At 44.5% G+C, this 25,458-nt stretch overlaps 1 protein-coding gene across 1 annotated transcript; it reads right to left on the reverse strand.

Moving 5' to 3' along the window:
- Positions 1-14,596: 14,596 nt before the first annotated feature.
- LOC125546753 (gamma-gliadin-like) lies at positions 14,597-22,900 on the reverse strand. The gene is made up of 4 exons (XM_048710898.1): positions 22,604-22,900; positions 22,361-22,411; positions 22,222-22,306; positions 14,597-14,788 (listed from the first exon to the last, which is right to left on the reverse strand). The coding sequence occupies exons 1-4, from the start codon at positions 22,807-22,809 to the stop codon at positions 14,597-14,599; spliced, it is 534 nt and encodes a 177-aa protein (XP_048566855.1). The 5' UTR covers positions 22,810-22,900.
- Between the last annotated feature and the right edge of the window lie 2,558 nt (positions 22,901-25,458).

Genomic DNA, 25,458 nt, shown 5'->3' on the forward strand with positions numbered 1-25,458 from the left:
ACTAGCACGTACAGAACATAGAATCGAACCTTCTATGAGCAGCACATATACGGCTAGCATAAGTACGAGTAAACGAGGGATGAACAGATCATACCCTCCGGTTGGCCAGGCCAACGCGGCGGCAGCAGCAGCCTCGGTGTCGTCCGTGGCCTTCTTCTTGGAGGCGGCGTCGTCGGCCATGGTGTCGATGCAGGGGAAGTAGTGGAAGCAGAGGCGGACGAAGTTGGGGACGGATCGGGAGCAGTCGCGTCGAGACGCTCCCCAAAAACCTTATTGCCGTTCTCCCGGGCAGGATCTCGAACGACAGGGTTCCGGAGGCACCTGCTCTCCCGACCAACCGTGCACGGGTCGTCGGGATGGGATCGCCGGAAGCAGCACAGAGAGAGGAACAGTAGCTGACGGCTAGGGTTGTACGAGAGGGAGTGAGTGAACTGAGTTAGGGTTCACTCCACTGGCCAGTGCCTTCTTATATAGGCGTCAGGTAGATGGGCCTGGGCCAGGCCCACGACCGAGTCCGCGAACAGCCCACGGTCCAACGTCTCGGACAGTGGCGCTTCCGTAAGCGACTCGTTAATTAATTAACAATTAATTAACCATTCCTGAGCGGCAAAAATAAGCTTCGGCTCGGCTCATTCCCGCAACCCGCGGCGCACGGCGCGCGCGTCGTGGGCGAGGCGAGGCGGGCGGCGGAGGAGGAGGAGCGCGCGTGTACAGCTCCTATTCCCAAGCTCCCAATAGCAAGTGGTAGAGCAGCCCTTATAAAGAGGTCTCTTCTTCTTACTGTAGCAGTATGGGACTAAACTTCCACACTTCCCACCACTTGCCGTACACATGCATGGGCCTTAGAGATTAACCAGGGATTAGTGTCTTATATGGGCCTAAGCCCATCCATAATCCAACAATCCCCCACCAGATCTCGAGGCACATAAGTTTGTCAACTGTATTCCAAACAATGTTTGATATACCAGAATTTTTAGTGGAGACTGTTAAGTTGAACTTCCACCTAGAGCAACAGGATTAGACTTCTTCACAACTGAACAATGGACTATGCCTTGAATTGTCAGTTTGGCGTGTAGAAGTTTCGCCTATTGTCAGCTGATACATGGTTGCCAAAGGCTAAACCCCACGGGTGGAGCCTATTAGTCATACTCCGTACCTTCTCATGAGCTTACTAGAGATTACCCAATCTCATAGACTGTGACCAGCAGTCGGACTCACATAGGTGTGTTCCTCCAAAGAATGCTCTCTAGGTTAGCATCTTGCTTACATAAGCTTTGAAACACATTAAGACAAAAGTCAGCCTGCCTTACACAATTGAGAGTATTACTTCATCTCCAACGGAGTGGATTTATTAAAGATACTCTCCTCAGTTGACCGCTGGATTGTTTTCCCAGGTCCTAATTCACGGGATCTCCGATCACATGGGTTGGGTTATCCCCATGGCAACTTACGTGGGTCTCATACCCATCTCCCTCGATGCATTTTCTATCACAATTCGTGATAGCCCTTTCGTAAAAGGGTCTGCCAAATTCTTAGCCGTCTGGATGTAATCCAACGCTATTACTCCGGAGTTTCTTGATTTTCTGACAGATTTCAATCTTCTTCTTATGTGATTTGTGGATTTCATGTTGTCCTTTGAACTCTTAGCCTTGGCAATCACTGTTTGATTGTCATAGTTCATAAGGACAGCCGGCACTGGTTTATCAACCACCGGCAAATCCATCAAAAGCTCTCGAAGCCATTCTGCTTCGACGCATGATGTGTCTAATGATGTGAGTTCTGCTTCCATAGTCGATCTGGTTAAGATCGTCTGCTTGCAAGACTTCCACGAAACAGCACCACCACCAAGTGTGAAGACATGTCCACTTGTGGCTTTCATCTCATCAGCATCAGATATCCAATTTGAATCACTATACCCCTCAAGTACCGTCGGGTACCTAGAATAGTGAATTCCATAGTTCGCAGTACCTTGCAAATAACACATCACTCTCTCAGCAGCATGCCAATGCACATCTCCTGGATTGGAAACAACCCGGCTCAGTTTGCACACAGCAAATGAGATGTCAGGACAAGTAGCAAATGCTAGGTACATCAGTGAACCAACCACTTGAGAATATCTCAATTGATCTACAGCCGTGCCTTCGAACTTTCGAATCCGCAAGCTAGGATCATATGGTGTTGTAGAAGGTTTGCAGTCTGAATATCCAAAACGGCTCAAAATCTTCTCAACATAGTGGGATTGCAAAAGTGTAATTCCACCCTCAGAATTTCTCAGTAGCTCGATGTTCAGGATAACATCAGCCACACCCAGGTCCTTCATCTCAAAGTTGTGAGATGGAAAAGACTTGACCTCCTCAATGACCTTGAGGTGGGTCCCAAATATCAGTATGTCATCGACATACAGACACAGTATAACTCCTTCGCCCCCACCATAGCGATAGTATACACATTTGTCAGCTTCGTTCACAACAAAGCCAGCAGATGTCAGAGTAGTATTGAACTTCTCATGCCATTGCTTAGGCGCTTGTTTCAGGTCATACAAAGATTTCACTAGCTTACACACCTTTCTTTCCTGACCATTTACTACAAAGCCATCCGGCTGTTGCATGTAAATTTCCTCGTCTAGCTCTCCGTTAAGGAAAGCCGTCTTAACGTCCATCTGATGAACGAGAAGACCATGCGAGGCATCCAAAGCGAGTAACACTCGAATGGTTGTCAGTCTAGCCACAGGTGAATAAGTGTCAAAGAAATCCTCTTCTTCTTTCTGGGTATAACCCTTGGCCACAAGCCTAGCCTTGTACTTCTCAACAGTACCATCGGGCCTAAGCTTCTTCTTGAACACCCACTTACATCCTAATGGTTGACAACCATAGGGACGACCAGTGATTTCCCATGTCCCATTAGCCAAGATGGAATCCATCTCACTATGGACCGCATTCTTCCAGTAGTCAGCATCCGGAGATGCATAAGCTTCTGAAATGGTACTGGAGTATCATCATCCACGAGGTACACGAGGAAATCATCACCAAAGGACTTTGCAGTCCTCTGTCTCTTGCTCCTAACAGGAACATCCTCGTCATCCTCCGTGGAACTCTCATCACTTTTATGTTCATAGTATTCCATCGGAATAGCAGGTTCAGGAGTCTCATCAGATTCCAGTCTAGAAACACTTTGCATATCTCTCATGGGGAAAATATCCTCAAAGAATGTAGCATCCCTAGACTCTATAATTGTACCGACCTTCTGGTCAGGTACCTCAGATTTCACCACTAGAAATCTATAGCCAACGCTATGCTTGGCATAGCCAAGAAAAACACAGTCCATGGTCTTTGGTCCCAACTTGCACTTTTTGATTATCGGCATGTTGACTTTCGCCAAATAGCCCCAAGTGCGCAAGTAAGAGAGTGTAGTTCTTTTCTTTTCCCATTGCTCATAGGGAGTAGTCTCATTATCCTTTGTGCGAAATTTATTCAGGACATGACAAGATGTCAATACAGCCTCCCCCACCATGCCTTGGATAAACTTGATATTTCTAACATGGCGTTAACCAAATCAGTTAGAGTACGGTTTTTCCGTTCGGCAACCCCGTTTGACTGGGGTGAGTAGGGAGGCATCCTCTCATGAATAATACCATGTTCCGCATAGAATAAATCTAACTCATTAGAAAAGTACTCTCCACCACGATCATACCAGACTCGTTTTATTTTCTTCTCAAGTTGGTTCTCAACTTCAGCCTTATAGACTTTAAAGTAGTGTAGAGCCTCATCCTTAGTATTTAACAAATACACATAGCAGAATCTAGTGGAATCATCAATCAGAGTCATGAAGTATTTCTTTCCACCTTTAGTCAACACACCATTCATCTCACAGAGATCTGAATGTATGAGCTCTAATAGTGCCAGGTGCCAAACGTCACAACGTAACTGGGTGGCAATAAAGGTACACTACGGGTATCTCCAAAAGTGTCTGTTGGGTTGGCACGAATCGAGACTGGGATTTGTCACTCCGTGTAACAGAGAGGTATCTCTGGGCCCACTCGGTAGGACATCATCATAATTTGCACAATGTGACCAAGGAGTTGATCACGGGATGATGTGTTACGGAACGAGTAAAGAGACTTTCCGATAACGAGATTGAACAAGGTATCAGGATACCGACGATCGAATCTCGGGCAAGTATCGTACCGATAGACAAAGGGAATTGTTTACGGGATTGATTGAATCCTTGACATCATGGTTCAACCGATGAGATCATCGTGGAGCATGTGGGAGCCAACATGGGTATCCAGATCCCGCTGTTGGTTATTGACCGGAGAGTTGTCTCGGCCATGTCTGCATGACTCCCGAGCCCGTAGGGTCTACACACTTAAGGTTCGATGATGCTAGGGTTATAGGGAAAGTATGTACGCGGTTACCGAATGTTGTTCGGAGTCCCGGATGAGATCCCGGACGTCACGAGGAGTTCCGGAATGGTCCGTAGGTAAATATTGATATATAGGAAGTATGGTTTTGGCCACCGGAAGTGTTCCGGGCATCACCGGTAGTGTACCGGGACCACCGGAGGGGTCCGGGGGTCCACCAGGTGGGGCCACCAGCCCCAGAGGACTACATGGGCCAATAGTGGGAAGGGACCAGCCCCTAGGTGGGCTGGGGCGCCTCCCACCAAGGCCCAAGGCGCCTCCAAGAGACAAAGGGAATTGTTTACGGGATTGATTGAATCCTTGACATCATGGTTCAACCGATGAGATCATCGTGGAGCATGTGGGAGCCAACATGGGTATCCAGATCCCGCTGTTGGTTATTGACCGGAGAGTTGTCTCGGCCATGTCTGCATGACTCCCGAGCCCGTAGGGTCTACACACTTAAGGTTCGATGATGCTAGGGTTATAGGGAAAGTATGTACGCGGTTACCGAATGTTCGGAGTCCCGGATGAGATCCCGGACGTCACGAGGAGTTCCGGAATGGTCCGTAGGTAAATATTGATATATAGGAAGTATGGTTTCGGCCACCGGAAGTGTTCCGGGCATCACCGGTAGTGTACCGGGACCACCGGAGGGGTCCGGGGGTCCACCAGGTGGGGCCACCAGCCCCAGAGGACTACATGGGCCAATAGTGGGAAGGGACCAGCCCCTAGGTGGGCTGGGGCGCCTCCCACCAAGGCCCAAGGCGCCTCCAAGAGGGGAGGGGGCAAACCCTAGGGCAGATGGGCCCTAAGGCCCACCCCAGGTGCGCCTCCCCCTCTCCCCCTTGTGGCCGCCACCCTAGATGGGATCTAGGGCTGCCGCACCCCTTGGGGTGGAAACGCTAGGTGGGGGCGCAGCCCTCCCTCTCCCCCTATATATAGTGGAGGCAAAGGGGCAGCTCAACACACGAAGTTCTTCCCCTGTTGGCGCAGCCCTACCCCTCTCCCTCCTCGTCTCTCGTAGTGCTTGGCGAAGCCCTGCTGGAGTCCTGCGCTCCTCCACCACCACCACGCCGTCGTGCTGCTGCTGGACGGAGTCTTCCCCAACCTCTCCTTCTCCCCTTGCTGGATCAAGGCGTAGGAGACGTCACCGGGCTATACGTGTGTTGAACGCGGAGGCGCCGTTGTTCGGCGCTTAGATCGGAATCGACCGCGATCTGAATCGCTGCATGTACGACTCCACCAACCACGTTCTTGCAACGCTTCCGCTTAGTGATCTACAAGGGTAAGTAGATACAGTCCCCTTCCCTTCGTTGCTAGATTACTCCATAGATTGATCTTGGTGATGCGTAGAAAATTTTAAATTTCTGCTACGATCCCCAACACCCTGGAAATTTAAGAAATTGTAAATTAGTCCCTTGGAAATTTAAGAAATTGCAAATTAGTCCATGGGAAGCCAACTATACCCATCCTCTTGAGCGACCAATGGGGAGCCATCGCTGCCGCTCCTGATCCATAGCCAGAGCATGCAAAACTTTTCTCCACATGAATGGGAAGTCATCACTGCCAAACGACCCAAAGTAGGAACCGCCATCACTGATGCAATCCAAGATCAAAGATCTAGCCACCCGACGCAAGCCGCATTGAGGCTGCCGTCGCCACCGCGTTAACCTCGCCCGGCAATTCCTCCTCCAAGATCCATGGCCGAACACAACAGGAGGTTTCCTGCATCATGCCAGTTTACCGTGTATTCCTCTTCTTTCTCAAATATCTCTATTACGGTCATCTTAAAACTATGTTTTCTGTGTACTATTCCCAACGTTCACATATATAAGATGTTTTGGATATTTCAATATAAACTACACACCGACTTAAATGAGTGAACAAACACACTAAATACATCTATACACCCAAAACAAACAAAAGGTAGAAGTAGAACATCTGATATTGGTGAATGAAAGGAGTATCATACTATGTGGAATATGTTGTTGCGTCAATGTTTTAATTTTGCTATTTTGAATAAATAAGAGGCTGTCAAATGGAGTGAAATGGTAACATAAAGCAAACTCATGATCCATGATAGCACTATTTTGATGATTTCATTTTCTATGCAGCTAGAGACGATGTGCTTGGCGATGGCTAAGGCTTATTTAAAGTTATAGCAATTAATGATGGCCAGTGCTCGTTTAAAGAAGACACGATGCGCTTGATAATATTGGATGATTGAACAAAAAGTGAATGGCTACTAGAGGTTTGTCTTTCCATAACTTGAGCATTACTAATGATCCTTATATATTGAAGTTGGATACTTGGCGGTTGTCTTAAATAGATTTCATGCATTGTTTATATCTATAACTACGTTGAGATGTCTCTCCAAAGTAACCAGAAAAACACGCATGATGGCATACCGCGTACCCAAGGAAGCGCTAGCAGCATTGATCTATGATAAGAGGGGTACTTGGTATGTCTCCGCTTGAACCAAACACCAACGAACCCCACGTGTCCCAGTCAATTGGTTGCACGTAACTTTGTGTCCACATGCAGCATGCGTGTGATACTCTTGTTGCATGGCCTACTTTCGAGAGAGCACTTAAGGTATCCACGACGTCCAAGACGCCTTGCACGAGTGCATAACCACCACCATAACAGTTTCATTTTCGTAACCACACAAGACACACATACAACCTCCAAAGCATAGATGATGCTTTCGGGTACACCCACCCCATTGTTCCTCCAGATCTACCGCCAACACATCAGCATGGCTTGAATCACTTCGCCTAGCTTGGAGCCGAGGAAGACAGGAGGGGAAGAAGGAGGTGGTTGGACGACCCTGCCGCCGCTGGCAATGGCATGGGGGGTAGAGAGTTGGCAAAGGGTCAGCTGCGACATGTGGTGCTGAGGCGCTAGGGTTTTCCTCGATGTTACTCCACGGTCAATGTGGGTGCCTATTTCCAATGCACTCCAAAGATTCCCATGACTTGCCTTGTTGACCAGGTGGCTTCCTACCATGTTAGGGCTCCAGGGGCCTGGACGATGCTCGGATTTGGTGGGCATCATGGGTCTAACTCTGTTGGTGTTGCTTGTCTGGCAGTGTATCCCAGTCTTGGTGTGTTACCTCAATCGACCAGGCTCTTGGTCTTGTGGAGGCATGACACATTGCCCGAGTCGATCCTTTCCCACTGCCCTCTCAGGTGCCTTGTGAGTTGTTCTTGAATTCCGTTAAGTTTGTCGTCTTAGAGTGGTGCCTGATACGTCTCCAACGTATCTATAATTTATGAAGTATTCATGATATTATATTATCATCTTAGATGTTTAATGGGCCTTTATATGTCCTTTTATATGATTTTTGGGACTGACCTATTAACCTAGAGCCTAGTGCTAGTTTCTGTTTTTTTCTTGTTTTTGAGTATCACGGAAAAGGAAAATCAAACGGAGTCCAATTGACCTAAAAATTCACGAAGATTGTTTTTGGACTAGAAGAAACCCATGGAGTACCAGAGATGGACCAGGCGAGTCCCGAGGCCACCACGAGGGTGGGGGTGCGCCCTATCCCCTGGGCGTGCCCCCCTATCTCGTGGCCGCCTCAGGGACCCCCCTGACTTGTTCCCGACTCCAACACCTCTTATTTATACCCAAACTTCCAGAAAGAAACCTAGATTGGAAGTTCCGCCGCCGCAAGCCTCTGTCGCCACGAGAAACCAATCTAGGCCCTCTCTGGCACCCTGCCGGAGGGGGCCATCATCACCGGAGGCTATGGAGGAGGATCCCAGAAGGGGCCATCATCACCATGAAGGCCAAGGACCAGAGGGAGAACCTCTCCCCGTCTAGGGGGAGGCCATGGAGGAGGAAGCACAAGGGGGAGAACCTCTCCTCCTCTCTCTCGGTGGCACCGGAGTGCCATCGGGAGGGGAATTATCGCCACGGTGTCGTCTTCATCAACATCGCCATCCATCATCACCATCCTCATCTCTTTTACGCGGTCCACTCTCCCTCACCCCGCTGTAATCCCTACTTGAGCATGGTGCTTTATGCCACATATTATGATCCAATGATGTGTGGCCATCCTATGATGTTTTGAGTAGATATCCTTTTTCTTTGGGGTGATGATGATCTAGATTGGTACAAGTTGTATGTTTTGTTTTGGTGTTGTCCTATTGTGCCCTCCGTGTCGCACAAGCATGAGGGATTCCCGCTATAGGGTTTTGTAATACGTTCATGATTCGCTTATAGTGGGTTGCTTAGTGATAGAAGCGTAAACCCGAGTAAGGGGGTTGTTGCGTATGGGATAAAGGGGACTTGATGCTTTAATGCTATGGTTGCGTTTACCTTGATTAGTGTTGCGGATGCTTGCTATAGTTCCAATCATAAGTTCATATGATATAAGAAGATAAAGTATGTTAGCTTATGCCTCTCCCTCATATGAAATTGCGATGATGACTATCGGTCTTGTTAACAATTGCCTAAGACAATTCCGCACACCGATCCACCATTATTCCACACTCGCTATTTATAATATTTTGTAATATATTCTGACTTTATGATAACATCGCCTACTTTTATATTTTATCTCTCCGATACCATGCAAAGTTATCCTTTTCATACCCACAACGTAGTTTTATTTCTCGTTTCTTGTTGGAAGCAAACGTTCAGTGTATGTAGAGTCGTATCAGTGGCAGATAGGACTTGAGAGAATATTGATCTTACCTTTAGCTCCTTGTGGGTTCGACACTCCATACTTATCAATTCCACCTTTGGGAATTGCTACGATGATTCCCTGCACTTGGGAATTATCAGTGCCAAACCCCATACCAGCATGTGTGGTAGATCATCCAACGCATGGTTTAGTAAGAGTGTGTTTTGTTGATGAACCAAATGAAATTTCTAGAGATGATGAGATTACCTCCCATATGTTGAAGTTGTACAATCAAAACAAGTATAGCCTTTGCAATTTCAATAACTATTCAATTTTTAACCAGCATTTAATTTGCATCTATAGAACATACAATTTACATAAAAACCCTAAGACACATATATGTGCGTAGGTACAATGGCGTGAGTGAGTCCTTGTGATCTAAAGAAGAAGAAGCTCCACCAAGTAGAAGCTGTCCGCTCCAACAAGTGGAGGTAAAATAAATGCAAGGGGATACGTGCACATGAATGCGAACCACGTTAGGACTCAGTTGCTAAGTAATCATCGTCTTCCTTCTAATCATCATCAGAGTTTGCAATAAGACAATGCATTAGCCAAGATAGCTTTTGGACTGTGGAAGAGGCAGTACGCAAGGCAAAAGAATTACTCTATCTATTCCAAATTAAGCATCGCTGATTTAGTACAACTATTTAAAACAAAGGGAGTACTAAACACCGAATTCTCTTCAATTAAGAAACAATATTTTGTGTGGCTCCCATTCCCACTCGCATGAGGACTGTGGAAGAGGCAGGATCGCACGTCGCCTGAGCCATCCCCGCATCGCCGGTTGGCGAGAGGTGATTGGCACGTTGCTGGGTCCGTGGCACGACCAGCGAGAGGCGGCCTCGTGTCGCCTGTAGAGGCGGACGCTGCAGCGCGTGCGCCTGTGGCTGTACCCGCGTCTGCTGCGACAGATCCCGAGGGAGATCGTAACAATATTGATGATCACTTGTTGACTAATCCCGCTGATATTCTGCATCAGACTTCTGTTGATGAAACAGGCACAAATGGTGAAAACAATGCAGAAAACGTTGCAAATATAGGGCCTTATTTCATGTGTCCAGAAATAGGAGACATAGTCTCCTCGGGATCGGCGCAGCATCAGGAAATCGGAGACAGGCAGAAACATCTTATCCGATCTAGGGCAACGTGCTGCATGTTTAATAGGCAGGGTGCGAACCTGATATGCGTACAAGAGTTTGTTGGAGATACAACTTGGGAAGAAAGAAATACAAGAGATAAGCTAGCTAGTGGTTACAATAAAATATTTCTTTTGTGCCTAGTTATCCAATATCTCTCCAACCGAATGATCTTCTCAGCCTCCTGTACGTGACAAATAACCATGTGTTTAACACCCTCCCTTAGTCACAGCTTGGTCAAGTTGAGATTATGTTTGAAGTCTCCAAAGCTTCATACATGCAATGCCTTTGTGAATCCATCTACAACTTGATCTCTGGAGTGCACAAAATGAAAGTCAAGTTTCTTCTGAGCAACTCTTTCTCTGACAAAATGGAAGTCAATTTCTATATGCTTTCTCCTAGCATGAAAAACTAGATTTGCAGAGAGATACAGAGAGATAAGTGGCACCAAGGTTGTCACACCACAAACATGGAGCTTGTGTGGTTTTCACGCCAAGTTCCTGCAACATAGACTGAACCCATTATCTCTGCTGTAGCATTTGCCAATGCTTTGTATTCTGCATCTGTACTTGACATGGAGACAGTGGCATGTTTTTGTGCACACCATGATATCAAGTTAGGTCCAAAGAATATAGCAAACCCACCAGTTGATTGCCTGTCATCCAAGCATCCTGCCCAATTCGAATTGGAAAAGGCACTGACCAGAGTAGAGGGTGACTTGCTGAAATTTAGACCAATGCTCAAGGTGTTTTTAACATATCTAACTATCTGTTTTGCAGCAGTCAAGTGAACAGTGGTGGGTGCATGAAGAAACTGACAAACTTTGTTAACTTCAAAGGAAATGTCAGGTCTAGTAAGAGTAATATACTGTAATGCTCCCACTAAATTTGTGTATCTTGTGCTGTCCTCTTGGTTCAAGAGTGTCCCTTCTGTGAGAGATAATTTTTCTGAACTGGATAGTGAAGTAGGTGAAGGTTTACAATCTTGCAAACCAACCCTTTTTACCATATCAGTTGCATACTTTTCTTGAGAGAGGTGAAGTCCATCCTTGTTTCTCTTTACCTCAATCCCAAGAAAGAAGTGCAAGTCTCTAAGATCCTTCAAGGCAAAATCTGCACCCAAGTCCTTTTAAGAGCCCTATGTTTGCTTCATTAGATGAGCTTGTCACAATAATTTCATCAACATATATGAGGACAAATATACATGTGTTGGACTTGTTGTAAATAAACAATGAGGTGTCAAACTTGGAAGGGACAAAGCCAAGTGCCTGCATCTTATGACAGAGATGAGAATACCATGCCCTTGGAGCTTGCTTTAACCCATACAGTGCTTTATCAAGTTTGCACACATGAGAGGGAGCACTTTTACTTACAAACCTAGGAGGTTGCTTCATGTACACTTCCTCTTCCAGAACACCATGGAGGAATGCTTTATGCACACCTAGCTGTCTGAGACTCCAGCCCCTGGAAACAACAATAGATATGACAAGGCGGATGGTAGCAGCTTTTACAACGGGACTAAATGTGTCTCATAGTCTATGCCATACGATGTTTAAAACTTTTGGCAACAAGCCTAGTTTTATAACGATCAATGGTTCCATCAGATTTTCTTTTAATCCTGAATACCCACTTGTAGTCAATCAATTTTTTACCTTGCTGTGGGGGAACCAAATGCCATGTTTTATTTTTCTTCAGTGCCATGTACTCTTCATTCATAGCTTTCTTCCATTTTTCTTCGCCAAGTGCTTCTTCAACTGTACTTGGTTCACCTGGTTCACCTGTAGAACAAATCATACCATATTTGACTATATGTCTGTAATTCACAGGTTGTGTTGCCCCTTTTAAAGAGAAGAGATGCCGTGTGACGCAGCATTCATGCCACAGAAGATCCAGCTGCCTGCACAGGAGTTTCAGCCGAAACTGATCCGGAGGAGGATCCCGCAGGTACAACAGCGCGAGTTATCTCGAGCGGATCTTCTGCGGCTTGTGACGGCACTGTTGCATCTGAGGAGGCCTCGGAGAATCCCGGCCTCTGGACCCTCTGGACCGGACTATCATCCTCTAATGATGGCGGATCAGCACCGGTTGCCGCGCCAGGGCCCGCACTGGGGGAGCGACCCAGAGTCCGTCGCTTGTAGCATACCGGTTGGCTGTGGTATCGCGCGTCGCCTGAGCCATCCCCGCATCGCCGGTTGGCAGGAGGTGGTTGGCACGTCGCTAGGTCCGTGGCACGACCAGCGAGAGGCGGCCTCGTGTCGCCCGTAGAGGCGGACGCTGCGGCACGTGCGCCTGCGGGTGCGCCCGCTTCTGCTGCGACAGATCCCGAGGGGGATCGGAACAATATTATGATCACATGTTGACTAATCCCGCTGATATTCTGCATGAGACTTGTGTTGATGAAACAGGCACTGAAACAGGCACGAATGGTGAAAACGATGCAGAAAACGGTGCAAATATTGGGCCTTATTTCATGTGTCCAGAAACAGGTGGCATAATCTCCTCGGGATCGGCACAGCATCAGGAAATCGGAGACAGGCAGAAACGTCTTACCCGATCTAGGGCGACGTGCTGCGTGTTAAATAGGCAGGGTGCGAACCTGATACGCATACAAGAGTTGTTGGAGATACAACTTGGGAACAAAGAAATACAAGAGATAAGCTAGCTAGTGGTTACAAATATATCCTATGCGCCTAGCTATCCAATATCTCTCCAACCGAATGATCTTCTCAACCATGTGTTTAACAATATGAATTAATTTGTATTGTTATTCTTTTTTTGCATATTTTTGCTGTTTTTTGCTAAAAAGTAAACTGTCGTGGTCACTTTGAAGGGTTATATTGTTATATTTTTCGAACTGTCTCATACTCACTCCGTTCCGAAATAGAATAGTGCATATAAAGATTGTCACAAGTTGAACTTTACAATGTTTGACCGAGTTTATATATAGGGGTAAATATGGACACCCACAGTATCAAATGTGATATTTATTTGGCATTGTAGCTGTTGATATACATTGCATAATTCAGTGTTGATTATTTCATTCTTTTGAAGAATCCCACTATTCCACATTTGATCAACGTGCTTGCATGTCCTTCGACGGTGGGTGAAGTTAAACAATGCATGTTTCCTTTCAAATCACCCATCTCTAGGTGCCATATACTATGAGTAAACAAAATTAGTTCTCATCGGTTAGCTTTTGTCGAGTAGTAGATCTGGCTAGATATATAGTTGGCCTATCGTCGTCATTGTATCACATATCATTGGTTGCCATGTGGTAACTATTTGTCAGGTACCAAGCTCGGGTGTTGCTCCATTCAACTGTTGGACATGTAATAACCCTGAGAACGATTCAGATCTATTAATTCTGAGAGAGCTAACTGGAAACTTAATTTGTGATTGACATGTTCATCTCCTAGGGAATGGACTGGAAGCACCTTGGTAGATGTTAGAAATGGGAACTTTGAAGCTGGGGTGTCTTCAATAGTAGTCAATTTCATATTATTTTGCAGGTTAATCGTGTGGTCAATTTAATGTACTCAAACACTAGTGCTAATATGAATTATTATTTTTTGCATAATTTATACTATATTTGCCACAAAAAAACAAATTGACAACCACGTGTACTTGCCACAAAAAAACCACATATAGAGTATGATGGATGTATCTGTAATACCTTGCAATTAATGATGATGTTGTCCGCTAGTACAAATAGCAAAAATAAAGATGCGAGAAAGACACATCAACAGCAGGGAACAGGTGAAGAACCTATAAATAGGGCTGGGATCAAAGGTGTAGGTAGAGGGTGCAAACTAATACCAACCAAACACACACACTTACAAAGAGAGAGGGCCACGGGAGATGGCGAGTGCCAACAAGAAGGCGGCACTGGGTGTGATGTCGGTGTTGGTGGTTCTGCAGCTGCTCGTGGCAGCTCCGATGGCCATGGCCCGCTCGCCGCGGGCTCTGGAGGAGATGACGCCAGCGATAGCAATGGAACACTTCATCCTGGAAACACTTCTAGGAGCCAGCTATTGTAGTGAAACATGCTTCAATGGTTTCTGCAACACCGATGGTTGCACTTGTCACTTTCCTTTCTGCATGCGGGCCGGCTCCCTCCATGACTGACGCTACTTAGCTCTGAAATGTCGGCGGGACGACGTCGGTATGTGTTGTGGTTGCTTTCTACATGTGAAGTATTTATGTATTTGTGTGTATGTATGTGCAAATGTGGTGATCAAGCGAAGGGAAGGCGTGCGTATATGCATGCGTGTATTTAGGCTACATACAGTACACTATGATTCATACAAACGCCATCACGTGGAATATACATATATACTCAGTATGATTTGCATCTCCTGCCCTCGCTTTAATTTCCTGGATGATCGATGTGCCCATGCATCGTTGCACCCTGGATGCCATTGGGGCGACTGCTCACCAAACATGAGTTGTTGGACAATGCGGCGTCCACGTTGACCTTCATCTTGAAACCCGGGGTTGGTTCAATCCACGTCGCTCCTACCGGCTGCCACACGCCTGTCCTTATTGCTTCCAGCTTGAGCTGCTCTAGTTGAGAGATAAATAGTATTACATCCGTAAACAAATGTAAAACAGTTTAGGTCCACTGCTTACAGAAGAGAGAGTTGAATGAATCCAAACAATTTTCATCATCAAGAGGACTTAATCTATCGTTCAACATTGTTCGAATGATGTATGATGTGCTCAACACGTTTAGCACATAATGTCCCGCAATTACAAGCCATTTACATTGGTTGATAAGACAGTTTTATCTTAAATCTTCTACGTAATTTAGAGATAACAACAAAAAATGTACAATGAATTATCTCTTAGACTTATCTCCAAAAACTAGCTATTCTCCTAAAAACGTGCTGAGACATATTGTGCAAGGATCATCTCTTAATTAAGAGAAGGCAAATCTGTTTTCCTTGTTTCTCTTTCCTTCACATCACCACTTAACTTGTGACACTCCTAAGATAGCACCATTATTCTACAGGCCCTAATATCCCGCAATTACTGTTCATATAATCGCTCGTTTCTCCACTGCACACAAAACATGTATGCTCAGTGAACCGCTCCTAATCCATTTTCCTTCTCTATGTGATATATGGGTCATTTCAGCAACTGGGGGGGGGGGGTGCACGATAACTATGACTGTGTTATTTTTTCCTTATTATTTTATTATTTTTATTTCTAGATTCCTATTCTCTTATACTCATCTTCACTTTTTTTCATCCTTTATATTTTCTGTTTAGTTTTCATGTTATTATTTTCCTAGGTAAATAATGAGTATTTGTATGAGATACATGAGCACTTAATTTTTAACACGTGCCGAAGCATGAGCATCTCTTTAAGATATATGAACATTTCCTTCACATGTGAGAATCCTTCCGAAATACTCTTATGGATCTACATGAGCATTTATTTTTAAATACAAGAGCATTTATGAAAATATACATGCCCACTTTTTCATAAAGGCAAACATTTATTTTATTTTGATACATGTGAACATTTTTCATCACACATGAACATTTCAAAAAGTTGCTACGCATTTTAAAAAGTAGATGATGCATGACTAAAATTCCTTAACTTACGGTACCTTTGCAGGGTTGCAGAGTATTCATACATTTCGGTCTTTCTGGTTGGTGCGAATGCACATTTTGCACTCATTGTCCACCTAGTGGAAACACGACACCTGGACAGTGTTTCTTCTTGTAAAATTCTCAATATGTAAAATATGTGGGAACATGGTGTTCCTACGCATTCCAATTTGCGGCAAGAACAACTGATCCTGCGAAGCAGACCTTCCTTCGACTCCGTGCGCACTTCGATCTTTTTATCCATTCTTTCCCTCTTAGACACAACGTATGTGGTAACTTCTGCTGCATCAAGTACCTCTCTGATCTCACATTTTCTTACAACATTTATGCTCCATAAGACCAACTTAAACACAGCAGGAGTGAAAACTTTTGCGGCGTATTTCTCAAGACTTGAAGCATTTTTCCTCTGTGAACGGAATGGACTGCAAGGCCTCGATGTCTTGGAGAGCCTCGTTCAAGCGTCGCGACACAAGGCAACGCTCATAGTGCTCTAGCATTTGAAACAACGTCATCTTAGCCTCAAGATGCGTATGTAACACCGAGTTTAAACTCTCACTCTGCTGATTGCTACTCAATCCTAGGAAACAGTGCCTCTCAAGATATGGAGCACACCATAGTTTTCTCATCTTATACATCCGATGTAGCCAGGACTCCTCACTTGTTACTTTATTCCGTTGTAAGAATTGTAACCATTTTCTCTCATGCTCTTCAATGGAAGATATATCATATATGAAAGATCTGAATTCTTCCTTTATCGTGTCATCATGCAGATGACGTACAATGTTCTGTTGAATGTGCCATATACAGAGCCTATGGTTTGAGTCAGGCCACACCACCCTGATTACTCTCTGCATTGCAAGGTCCCTATCCATGATCACAGATATAGGATGATTCTATCCCATAACATCAAAAAAGGTCTGTAACATCCACTCGTATGTCTGGCTTGTTTCATGTGAAATGATACCACATGCAAAAATAACAGTGTCGCGGTGGTGATTCAACATGACAAACGACACAAATGGCAGATTGTACTTATTGGTTTTGTATGTGCTATCAAAAACAATAACGTCTCCAAAAGCCTTGTAGTCAAGTCGGGGTTGACTATCACACCAGAACAATCCCTTCAGATGGCCAGCTTCATCAACCAAGTACCTGAAGAAGAAAAATCTGAATCTCGCTCTCGCCACGCCACCATGTGATTCACCACCGTTTGAGCATCCCCGGAAGCGATTGATTCCTCCTTGTTAGCATGGCAGAAATTGTAAATGTCCCTCATCGTGCATCCAACCTCGTCATATCCACTGTATTGCATGCATAAAATATCCATAATATGGTGTTTCCTGATCACTGATTTTTCCATGTCTGCAATGTCCGCTTTCTGCTCATCGCTAATTCTTCTTTGTGAACACAAAAGACACGACAGATCCCGTGGGGCTAGAGGATGGTTGTGTTCATTGATGAAATCCTTCACAAACCACTGACATGTTTCCTCCTGTCTTGCAATCACCAATTTAGCTTTACACCCTACACGAGTTATACTCCATGGCCTCCTCTTTCTATCTTCCATTTTCCTCTTCATGTGCTTCTCTTCACGAACCCCTTCACAACCACACACAAATTTTCTTAAACCAAACATGAGCTGTGGACAATGCGGCCTCCACGTTGACCTTCATCTTGAACCCCGGGGTTGGTTCAATCCACGTCGCTCCTACTGGCTGCCACACGCCTGTCCTTATTGCTTCTAGCTTGAGCTGCTCTAATTGAGAGATAAATAGTACTACATCTGTAAACAAATGTAAAACGGTTTAGGTCCCCTGCTTACAAAAGAGTGAGTTGAATGAATCCAAACAATTTTCATCATCAAGGGGCCTTAATCTATCGTTCAACATTGTTCTAATGATGTATGATGTGCTCGGCATATCTAGCACCTAATGTCCTGCAATTACAAGCCATTTATATTGGTTGATAAGACAGTCTTATCTTAAATCTTCCACATAATTTAGAGATAACAATAAAAATATGTGTACAATGGATTATGTCTTAGCCGTATCTTCAATAACCAGCTATTATTCTAAAAACGAGGTGAGACATGTTGTGATAAGACATCATCTCTTAATTAAAAGAAGGCACATATATTTTCTTAGTCCTCCACCTCATCACTTACCCTACATGACACTCCTAAGATAGCACCATTCTACATGCCCTAATGTCCCTCAATTATTGTCCATAGTATTATTCCCGTAATTATCTCATATAATCGCTCGCTTCTTCACTGCAAACAAAACATGCCTGCTTAGCGAACCGCTCCTAATCCTTGCAATCACCACGACTACCGACTAATGAATAGGCACAACCCAATGTCGCCTTTCCGTCGGTAGCCTCCCCAACCGTTTGCCTCCCTACGCACCGGTCACCCGCGGAGTCCACCTCTTGCCTTCTTGGCGATGTTCCCACATTGGCGATGTCACCTCTGATCCACACACCACCTTGGCTCCGCTCCTAGGCGAGGCCACCGTCCATGAGCCCCCATCCCACCTCGAATTGGATGTCGATGCCTTGCGTGTCCCAAAATGTTGACTCCCTCATGTCCCGATGCTGAACAAGACCTAGATCTGACCAGACACCAAGCACCAACCATTACGAGGCACTGCCCTCTACCCGGAGTCCTCCTCCTCCACCTCGGTGTCTTCGTCTACCCTGGCATCCCCTCGGTGGTCTTCTCCCCACCTCTTTTTTTATATGTATTCCGTATGTGTTTGTTATAAGAATGTTGCCAATTAATAACATTGTGTGAGAACATATGTCATACATTTGTTTAGTCCTCATATTTCTTTTTGTATGTTTTTCTTCAATTTATTTTCGTAGATGGTGTGTACAATCTGTGAACATTGCTGTTGGATTACCGATGTTATTGTTTGATGTATACCATTGTTAGATGGGGACACTTCATCAGTGGGTATATACAAGCCTGACAATTTTAGTTTATTTGATAATTACCATTTTTAAATGGGGATACTTCATCAATTTTACCACTGTTTGATGTTTCCCCTTCCTTTTTTAAGAAACAAACATGCATAACAACAATAACATTTTACATCTACAGAGCATGTCAAAAAAGAAAGTAGTTGACAATAATAACTAAATCTAATGGAGTAGTGAGGATGACTCTCTCCCCGCGCATTGCTGCGGTAACTTTGTTAAAAAATGTGTAAGTAGTTGACAATAATAACTAAAGCTAATGGAAAAGAAAGTATAAGCTTGAAAATTAATAAAAGAAAGTGTCTAAAATATAGAATAAAAACTTTTGAAATACCGTTAAAATGTCATTTCAAACCAAAATGTGAAGGATGACTAACATGAATATATGATGTGGTAGTGTGACATGCATAGACTAATGCAAAAATAATTGTGAATGCATAACTCGCTTATGTGGCAGATTTTGCATGGCTTAGCGGGAGAGAACACTTCAATGCATTGCTTAGTGGGACGTTGAGGTGGACACTTTGCATGTTGAGAGAATTGGGACCGACTTCTTAAGAATGTAATAAGATATAGATTAATTAGAGAAAATGTTGCTGGTGCAGTATTTTCTTAATACTGTCAACATTTACTAATGGCATGGTCGAAAAGTGTCATGTCAGTAGTATATTATTTACTAAACGCAAGTATGGTGGGCAACGCCACTAACTCGGAATGTATCTCTTGCATTTAGTTATAATGACGTTGGCGTGATGCCACTAACGTTTTTCTACTAGCATTGGCGGCCACCGCAACTGGTGACACCATACCAAAGGCGTCATACTAGCGGCGCCGGCCTGCAACGCCAATGACTGTGTTTTACAAACGTCGCTAGTAGGCATTTCTGCACTATTGAAACAAAATCCTTAACTGTTTCATAACACTATTTTCCTTCTCTATGCGATAAATGGGTCATTTCAGCAACGCACGGGTCATGGCAATCAATGATTGTCTTATTTTTCCTTATGTTCTTTTATTATTTTTATTTCTATATTCCTATTCTCTTTTACTCATCTTGAAATTTTGTTTTCATCCTTTATATATTTGTTTAGTTTTCTTGTTATTATTTTCCTAGGTAAATAATGAGTATTTGATGAGATACATGAGACATTCTTTTTGAACACATGGAAAGCATGACCATCTCTTTAAGATAACTATCAACATTTCCATTCACATTAGAATCCTTCCGAAATACTCTTATGGATGTACATGAGCATTTATTTTTACATACAAGTGCATTTATGAGAATACATGTCCAGTTTTTCATAAACACAAACATTTTTCTATTTTGATACATGTGAACATTTCGCGTCACACATGAACATTTCTTTTTTGTATACAGGGACATTTAAAAAACTGCTAGACATTTTAATAAGTAGATGAAATTTTGTTTCATGGACATGGACATATTTTAAAATGCCTTAAAATTTTACTCATTTACTGAAATGATTATATAAACATTATATATATTTTTCTTACTTTTAAATTTCTCTGTGTTTATCAAGAAAGAAAATGTGTAGATGGCCGAAAAATAGCGCTCGTCGGCCCGCAGCCATTCTGGGTGTGGAGCCCACATCTTCCTCCGCTCCTCCGTGGAAATTAGAGACGAGTGAGGTCATACCATGACACTCGCACATGCCACACCCCCACTCCCCTCACATGGCACCAAGTGAGGAGATAGATGGGGGGGAAAGGTAAAAGTTGAGCAGTGACGAGTGGGCTCCTATGTCATAAATAAAATAGGGATGTAAAGGTTGCTTTGGATTGGAGCTTTTTTGGATGAAAAATAGGATAGAACCTAGCTGGCCTGGGATGTTAGGGGCTATTCATGGATGCTCAGATGGATAGATGCATGACTTTGCTCTTGCACATGGACCGACAACTGAACCAACCACTCCTCCCCAAACGGGATTGAATGATATGGTATTTTGGCTGAAGACGTGAACTAAACATTCAATGAGGGTGTGCAAAGTAGACCAGCAATAACACGGAAATAGAGTTATCAAAGAATAAAACAATAGACAACATGTCATGTATTTGCTATCTCTCCATCTGCACATAATGGCTGATGGCTATATTCCTCCTAACTTTGGTTAGAGTTTGCTCCTGAGGACATTGTCCACGTTGTAAACGGTGCGACATTTTATGAATTATAAGAGGGTTGGAGTTTAAAAATTCTTGTCCAACACCCATAATATATGTAATAAGGTGACTAGCACAACCTTTAATAAATGCTTCGACCATTGGCCTATACCAAACAGACCATCTGCATGATCATATTTCTGCAGGTAACTTGTATACTATAATCTTAATCCCAAGTTACATGTGCAAGTGAACTAGAAAGATAAATTCAATCATCCCTTCATCTTGTCTAGTTGCAAGAAATCAATATGGGGTAAGGTGCAAGTGAGTATTTTCTAATGTAAGCAACCACCTTAAAGAGGCATTGAATAATTACAAATGCACACAAGTCGTCATGATCCTCCCTTCCAATATAAAGCAGTTGAGAATAACACCAGACCAAACATCGGTCACCATATTCCATATTCTTTAACATATTGTCGGCGTCATCATCGACGTTGTAAAAATATTGTGTATGATACAACAGAATAATCATACAAAAAGTCTAAATTCATATGGCTAGCTACCGAAGAGATAATTTACATTACTCATTATTGATTACTCAATTTAAACAAGTTTCACTCCATTGTTATGTTAGGTTCATATGACTTCACTCATAAATAGGTAGATAATGCATAAGACTGAGATTGTAGTTAGGGATGAAAATTTAAATGTGCATGAATGTAAAATTACTAGCAAAGCTTGTGCAAACTTTCTGTCTTTTATTCCATTTTGACTATATAGGTCGGGGTTACACATGAGGTGCACTCACTATTTATCATCGTTAACATTGAAGCTCATTGACTAAACAAGATGACATCCATCGCTTCAGGTCTTCATTTCATTGGCCACCAAAGTGTTACACTACTCCCAGATGGTTGTTTGTTGAGATAAGCGTTGTTGACGTTGGTGGTTGCTGGTGAGGTGTGTTGGCGTTGCTGATTATGTTCTCTGCTGCGGTATGGTTTGGGCTGGATAATGATGTTTGTGGTTGTGGGGTTGCTGGCGTAATGGTTGTTGCGCGTTGCAGATGGATGGTTTTGGGATTGCCGGGGTTGGGGCTGGGGAAATGATTGTTGTGATTGTTGGGGTTGCTGGGGAAATGGTTGTAGGGGGAGTAGTTGTTGTGATTGTTGGGGGAATGGTTGTTCAGGCTGGGGAAATGGTTTTGCGGTTGCTGCGGGAATGGTTGTTGCAGTTGTTGGGGGAATGGTTGTTGCAGTTGTAGAGGAAATACTTGTTGTGGTTGCTGGGAATTGGTTGTGGTTGGTGGAGTGGTTGTTGTGGTGAGGGAACTGTTGGTGGGCTGGGGAAAGCGTTGTGTGGTGTTGGGGGAATGGTTGTTGGTTGCAGGGGGGTTGTTGTTGGGCTGGAATTGTTGGGGTTGGTGAGGGAATGGTTGTTGGGGCTGGTGAAATGGTTGTTGCGGTTGCGGGGAATTGGATTGTTGGGATGTGGTGTTGGGGAATTATGCGGCTGGAATGGTGTGTGGGAGAGGGAATGTGTTGTGTTGCCAGGAAATGGTGTGGCTTGGAAGTTGTTGTGGTGTGTGTGCTGGGAAATGTTATTGTGTTGTAGGGGTAATTCGTTGTGTGGAGCTTGTGGGAAATGGTTGTTGCTGAGAGATGGTTGTGATGTGGTGGATGGATAGTTGTTGTGGATATGGCTGCTGCGGATATGATTGTTGTGTTGGAAATGGTTGTTGTTGATGGAAAAATGATTGTTGGGGTGACTGTAACTCTTTGTTGCTAGGGTTTAGCTGCCTAGCGGCAGTGGCGATGTTCATCACCATGCCAAGGAGGACAAAGATGAGGAGGGTCTTCATGTTGGATTTCTATTTACTACTGCTTGCTTGTCTTTGATGTTTGTGGTCTAGGTGCGTGAAGTTTGGATGATGGAAGGTGGCCTTGATGGTGTATGTGTATTTATAGTTGTCATGGCATGGTTTCTTTTCATCTTTGCATCGCTTTTTGAAAAAGTGCACCAATGCTTATCCAACTAATCATTTGGTATGTTGTGTTTGGTGGCACTACTTCTAGCGAGATTTTGATTTTCATGATAGTTGCTTTTTGTTGCACATATCATCTGGTATAAAGAATGTTGGATAACGACAATGACTCATCTTCTTCACTTACACTGCAAACATTTATCTAAATTTTGTCCCTTTTTGAAATTTAGTTTGTGAAGCTACATGATGTTAGGCTTATCCATATGGACATAGCTTGAGTGGAATTAAGTTCATAAGCTTGCGTGCGTCATTATGATGGATTACACTATTATTGTGAAGATTGTTCTATAAACTTTCTTTCCAAAAGTAACTTTATGTTTTTTGCCCATATGATTCTAAGACAGATAACCAAACATGACTCATCAAATAACCAGATAAACCAAGTAGCAAGTTGAGGGTTATAAGTTATAACGTGGACTTTTTCTCTAAGATACACCACCTTGTCTTGCATGCTTTGTGTACTTGAAAATCACCTAGCAATTTTGATGCAACTGAAACAAAAGTAGACCGGAAAGATAAGCAAAACGAACTGAGAATACATGTGAAGCTCTACATGTCTGATAATAGTAAGATACTGCATACATCTATATCTTTCAATCCTCACAGTCTTCCTCATCCCTATCATTTATTGGCTACTTTCATTGTAGTCATCTGTTAAATAAAAGGGTTTTCTATTTCTATGCCCTTGGTTGGTTCGTTTTGCTTAGTTTTTCCCTGGCAACTAACGTTGCTCACTTTTGCCCTCCCTACTCCAAGTGCTCACAAAAAGCCCCAGCGGAGCATTTCCATCCGGTCAAGTCTTTGATCGTTACCTCCTGACTAGTGGGGTCGCTCTACTCTCTCTCTCTCTCTCACCATAGTGGGTGGCGGTAGGGGTCGAGGCAACTTATGACTAGTGGGGTGCGTAATATCCTGACAGGTGGGGTCGCTCCACTCTCTCTCACCATAGTGGTGATGCGGTAGAATCCTGGCATGTGGGAGTGACGCAACTTATGACATGTGGGGCCGCTTGATACCCTGGCAGGTGGGGTAATGCCACTCTCTCCCCACAGTGCTGACGCGGTAAGATCCTGACTTGTGGGGCCGAGGCAACTTATGACAGGTGGGGTATATTCTCTTTATATTTTTTCAATGGCCGACCACGCACGGCCTCGAGCACCTTCCCCATGGAGCAGCCACACATGGCTGCAGCTTGCTTGCATCGAGGATCGATTCCTACATACCAGTGCATCGCGTGCACATCGCCAGCACAGCATTATTCTCTGCCTACCTTGTCCCAAGCCACATACCCACCAAGCTTCACCGCAGCCCCGCCTTCGAAAGACAACACCGCATTATTCTTAGTTCTCCGATCCTATCCCCCTTATTCAAGCGCTTCTGAACAGCTGAGTCCAGCTCCTTTCGGTTGTTTTTCTGACTTGATATATTTTCTGATGATTGGTACAGCTGAAGTGTTCGATGGAGACTATAGAGCTTGCTGACGAGATTCTCAAGAGACACCAGACAAGTGATCTCAATTCTCTTTCCCTTGTGTCAAAGCAGCTCTACAAGATAGAGGGGAATCAGAGGGATGCTAATCCGTTTGTTGTTGGAAATATTAGCACTTTTCCGATTAGACTTATCCACGAGTAAACAGTAAGCATGGCATAAAAGGTATGCATCTCATAGATACCTAAGCATACTAGCACGTACAGAACATAGAATCGAACCTTCTATGAGCAGCACATATACGGCTAGCATAAGTACGAGTAAACGAGGGATGAACAGATCATACCCTCCGGTTGGCCAGGCCAACGCGGCGGGCAGCAGCAGCCTCGTCGTCCGTGGCCTTCTTCTTGAGGCGGCGTCGTCGGCCATGGTGTCGATGCAGGGAAGTAGTGGAAGCAGAGGCGACGAAGTTGGGGACGGATCGGGAGCAGTCGCGTCGAGACGCTCCCCAAAAACCTTATTGCCGTTCTCCCGGGCAGGATCTCGAACGACAGGGTTCCGGAGGCACCTGCTCTCCCGACCAACCGTGCACGCGGTCGTCGGGATGGGATCGCCGGAAGCAGCACAGAGAGAGGAACAGTAGCTGACGGCTAGGGTTGTACGAGAGGGAGTGAGTGAACTGAGTTAGGGTTCACTCCACTGGCCTGCCTTCTTATATAGGCCGTCAGGTAGATGGGCCTGGGCCAGGCCCACGACCGAGTCCGCGAACAGCCCACGGTCCAACGTCTCGGACATGGCGCTTCCGTAAGCGACTCGTTAATTAATTAACAATTAATTAACCATTCCTGAGCGGCAAAAATAAGCTTCGGCTCGGCTCATTCCCGCAACCGCGCGCGCGCGCGCGTCGTGACAGGCGAGGCGAGGCGGGCGGCGGAGGAGGAGGAGCGCGCGTGTACAGCTCCTATTCCCAAGCTCCCAATAGCAAGTGGTAGAGCAGCCCTTATAAAGAGGTCTCACTCTTCTTACTGTAGCAGTATG

The sequence above is a fragment of the Triticum urartu genome, chromosome 3 (assembly GCF_003073215.2).
Source record: "Triticum urartu cultivar G1812 chromosome 3, Tu2.1, whole genome shotgun sequence".
NCBI classification, from domain to species: domain Eukaryota; kingdom Viridiplantae; phylum Streptophyta; class Magnoliopsida; order Poales; family Poaceae; genus Triticum; species Triticum urartu.

Bases quoted from the DNA above. Each gene is read 5' to 3' on its own strand.
- LOC125546753 (XM_048710898.1), bottom strand. From the start codon at position 22,809: ATGAAGACCCTCCTCATCTTTGTCCTCCTTGGCATGGTGATGAACATC. The intron at 22,412-22,603 runs GCAACAACCATT...TTCCCCGCAACC, and splicing joins CACATCACAACCATCTCTCA to GCAACAACCATTTCACCAGC. The intron at 22,307-22,360 runs ATTCCAGCCCAA...CCCCAACACCAC, and splicing joins TTCCCTCACCAACCCCAACA to ACAACGCTTTCCCCAGCCCA.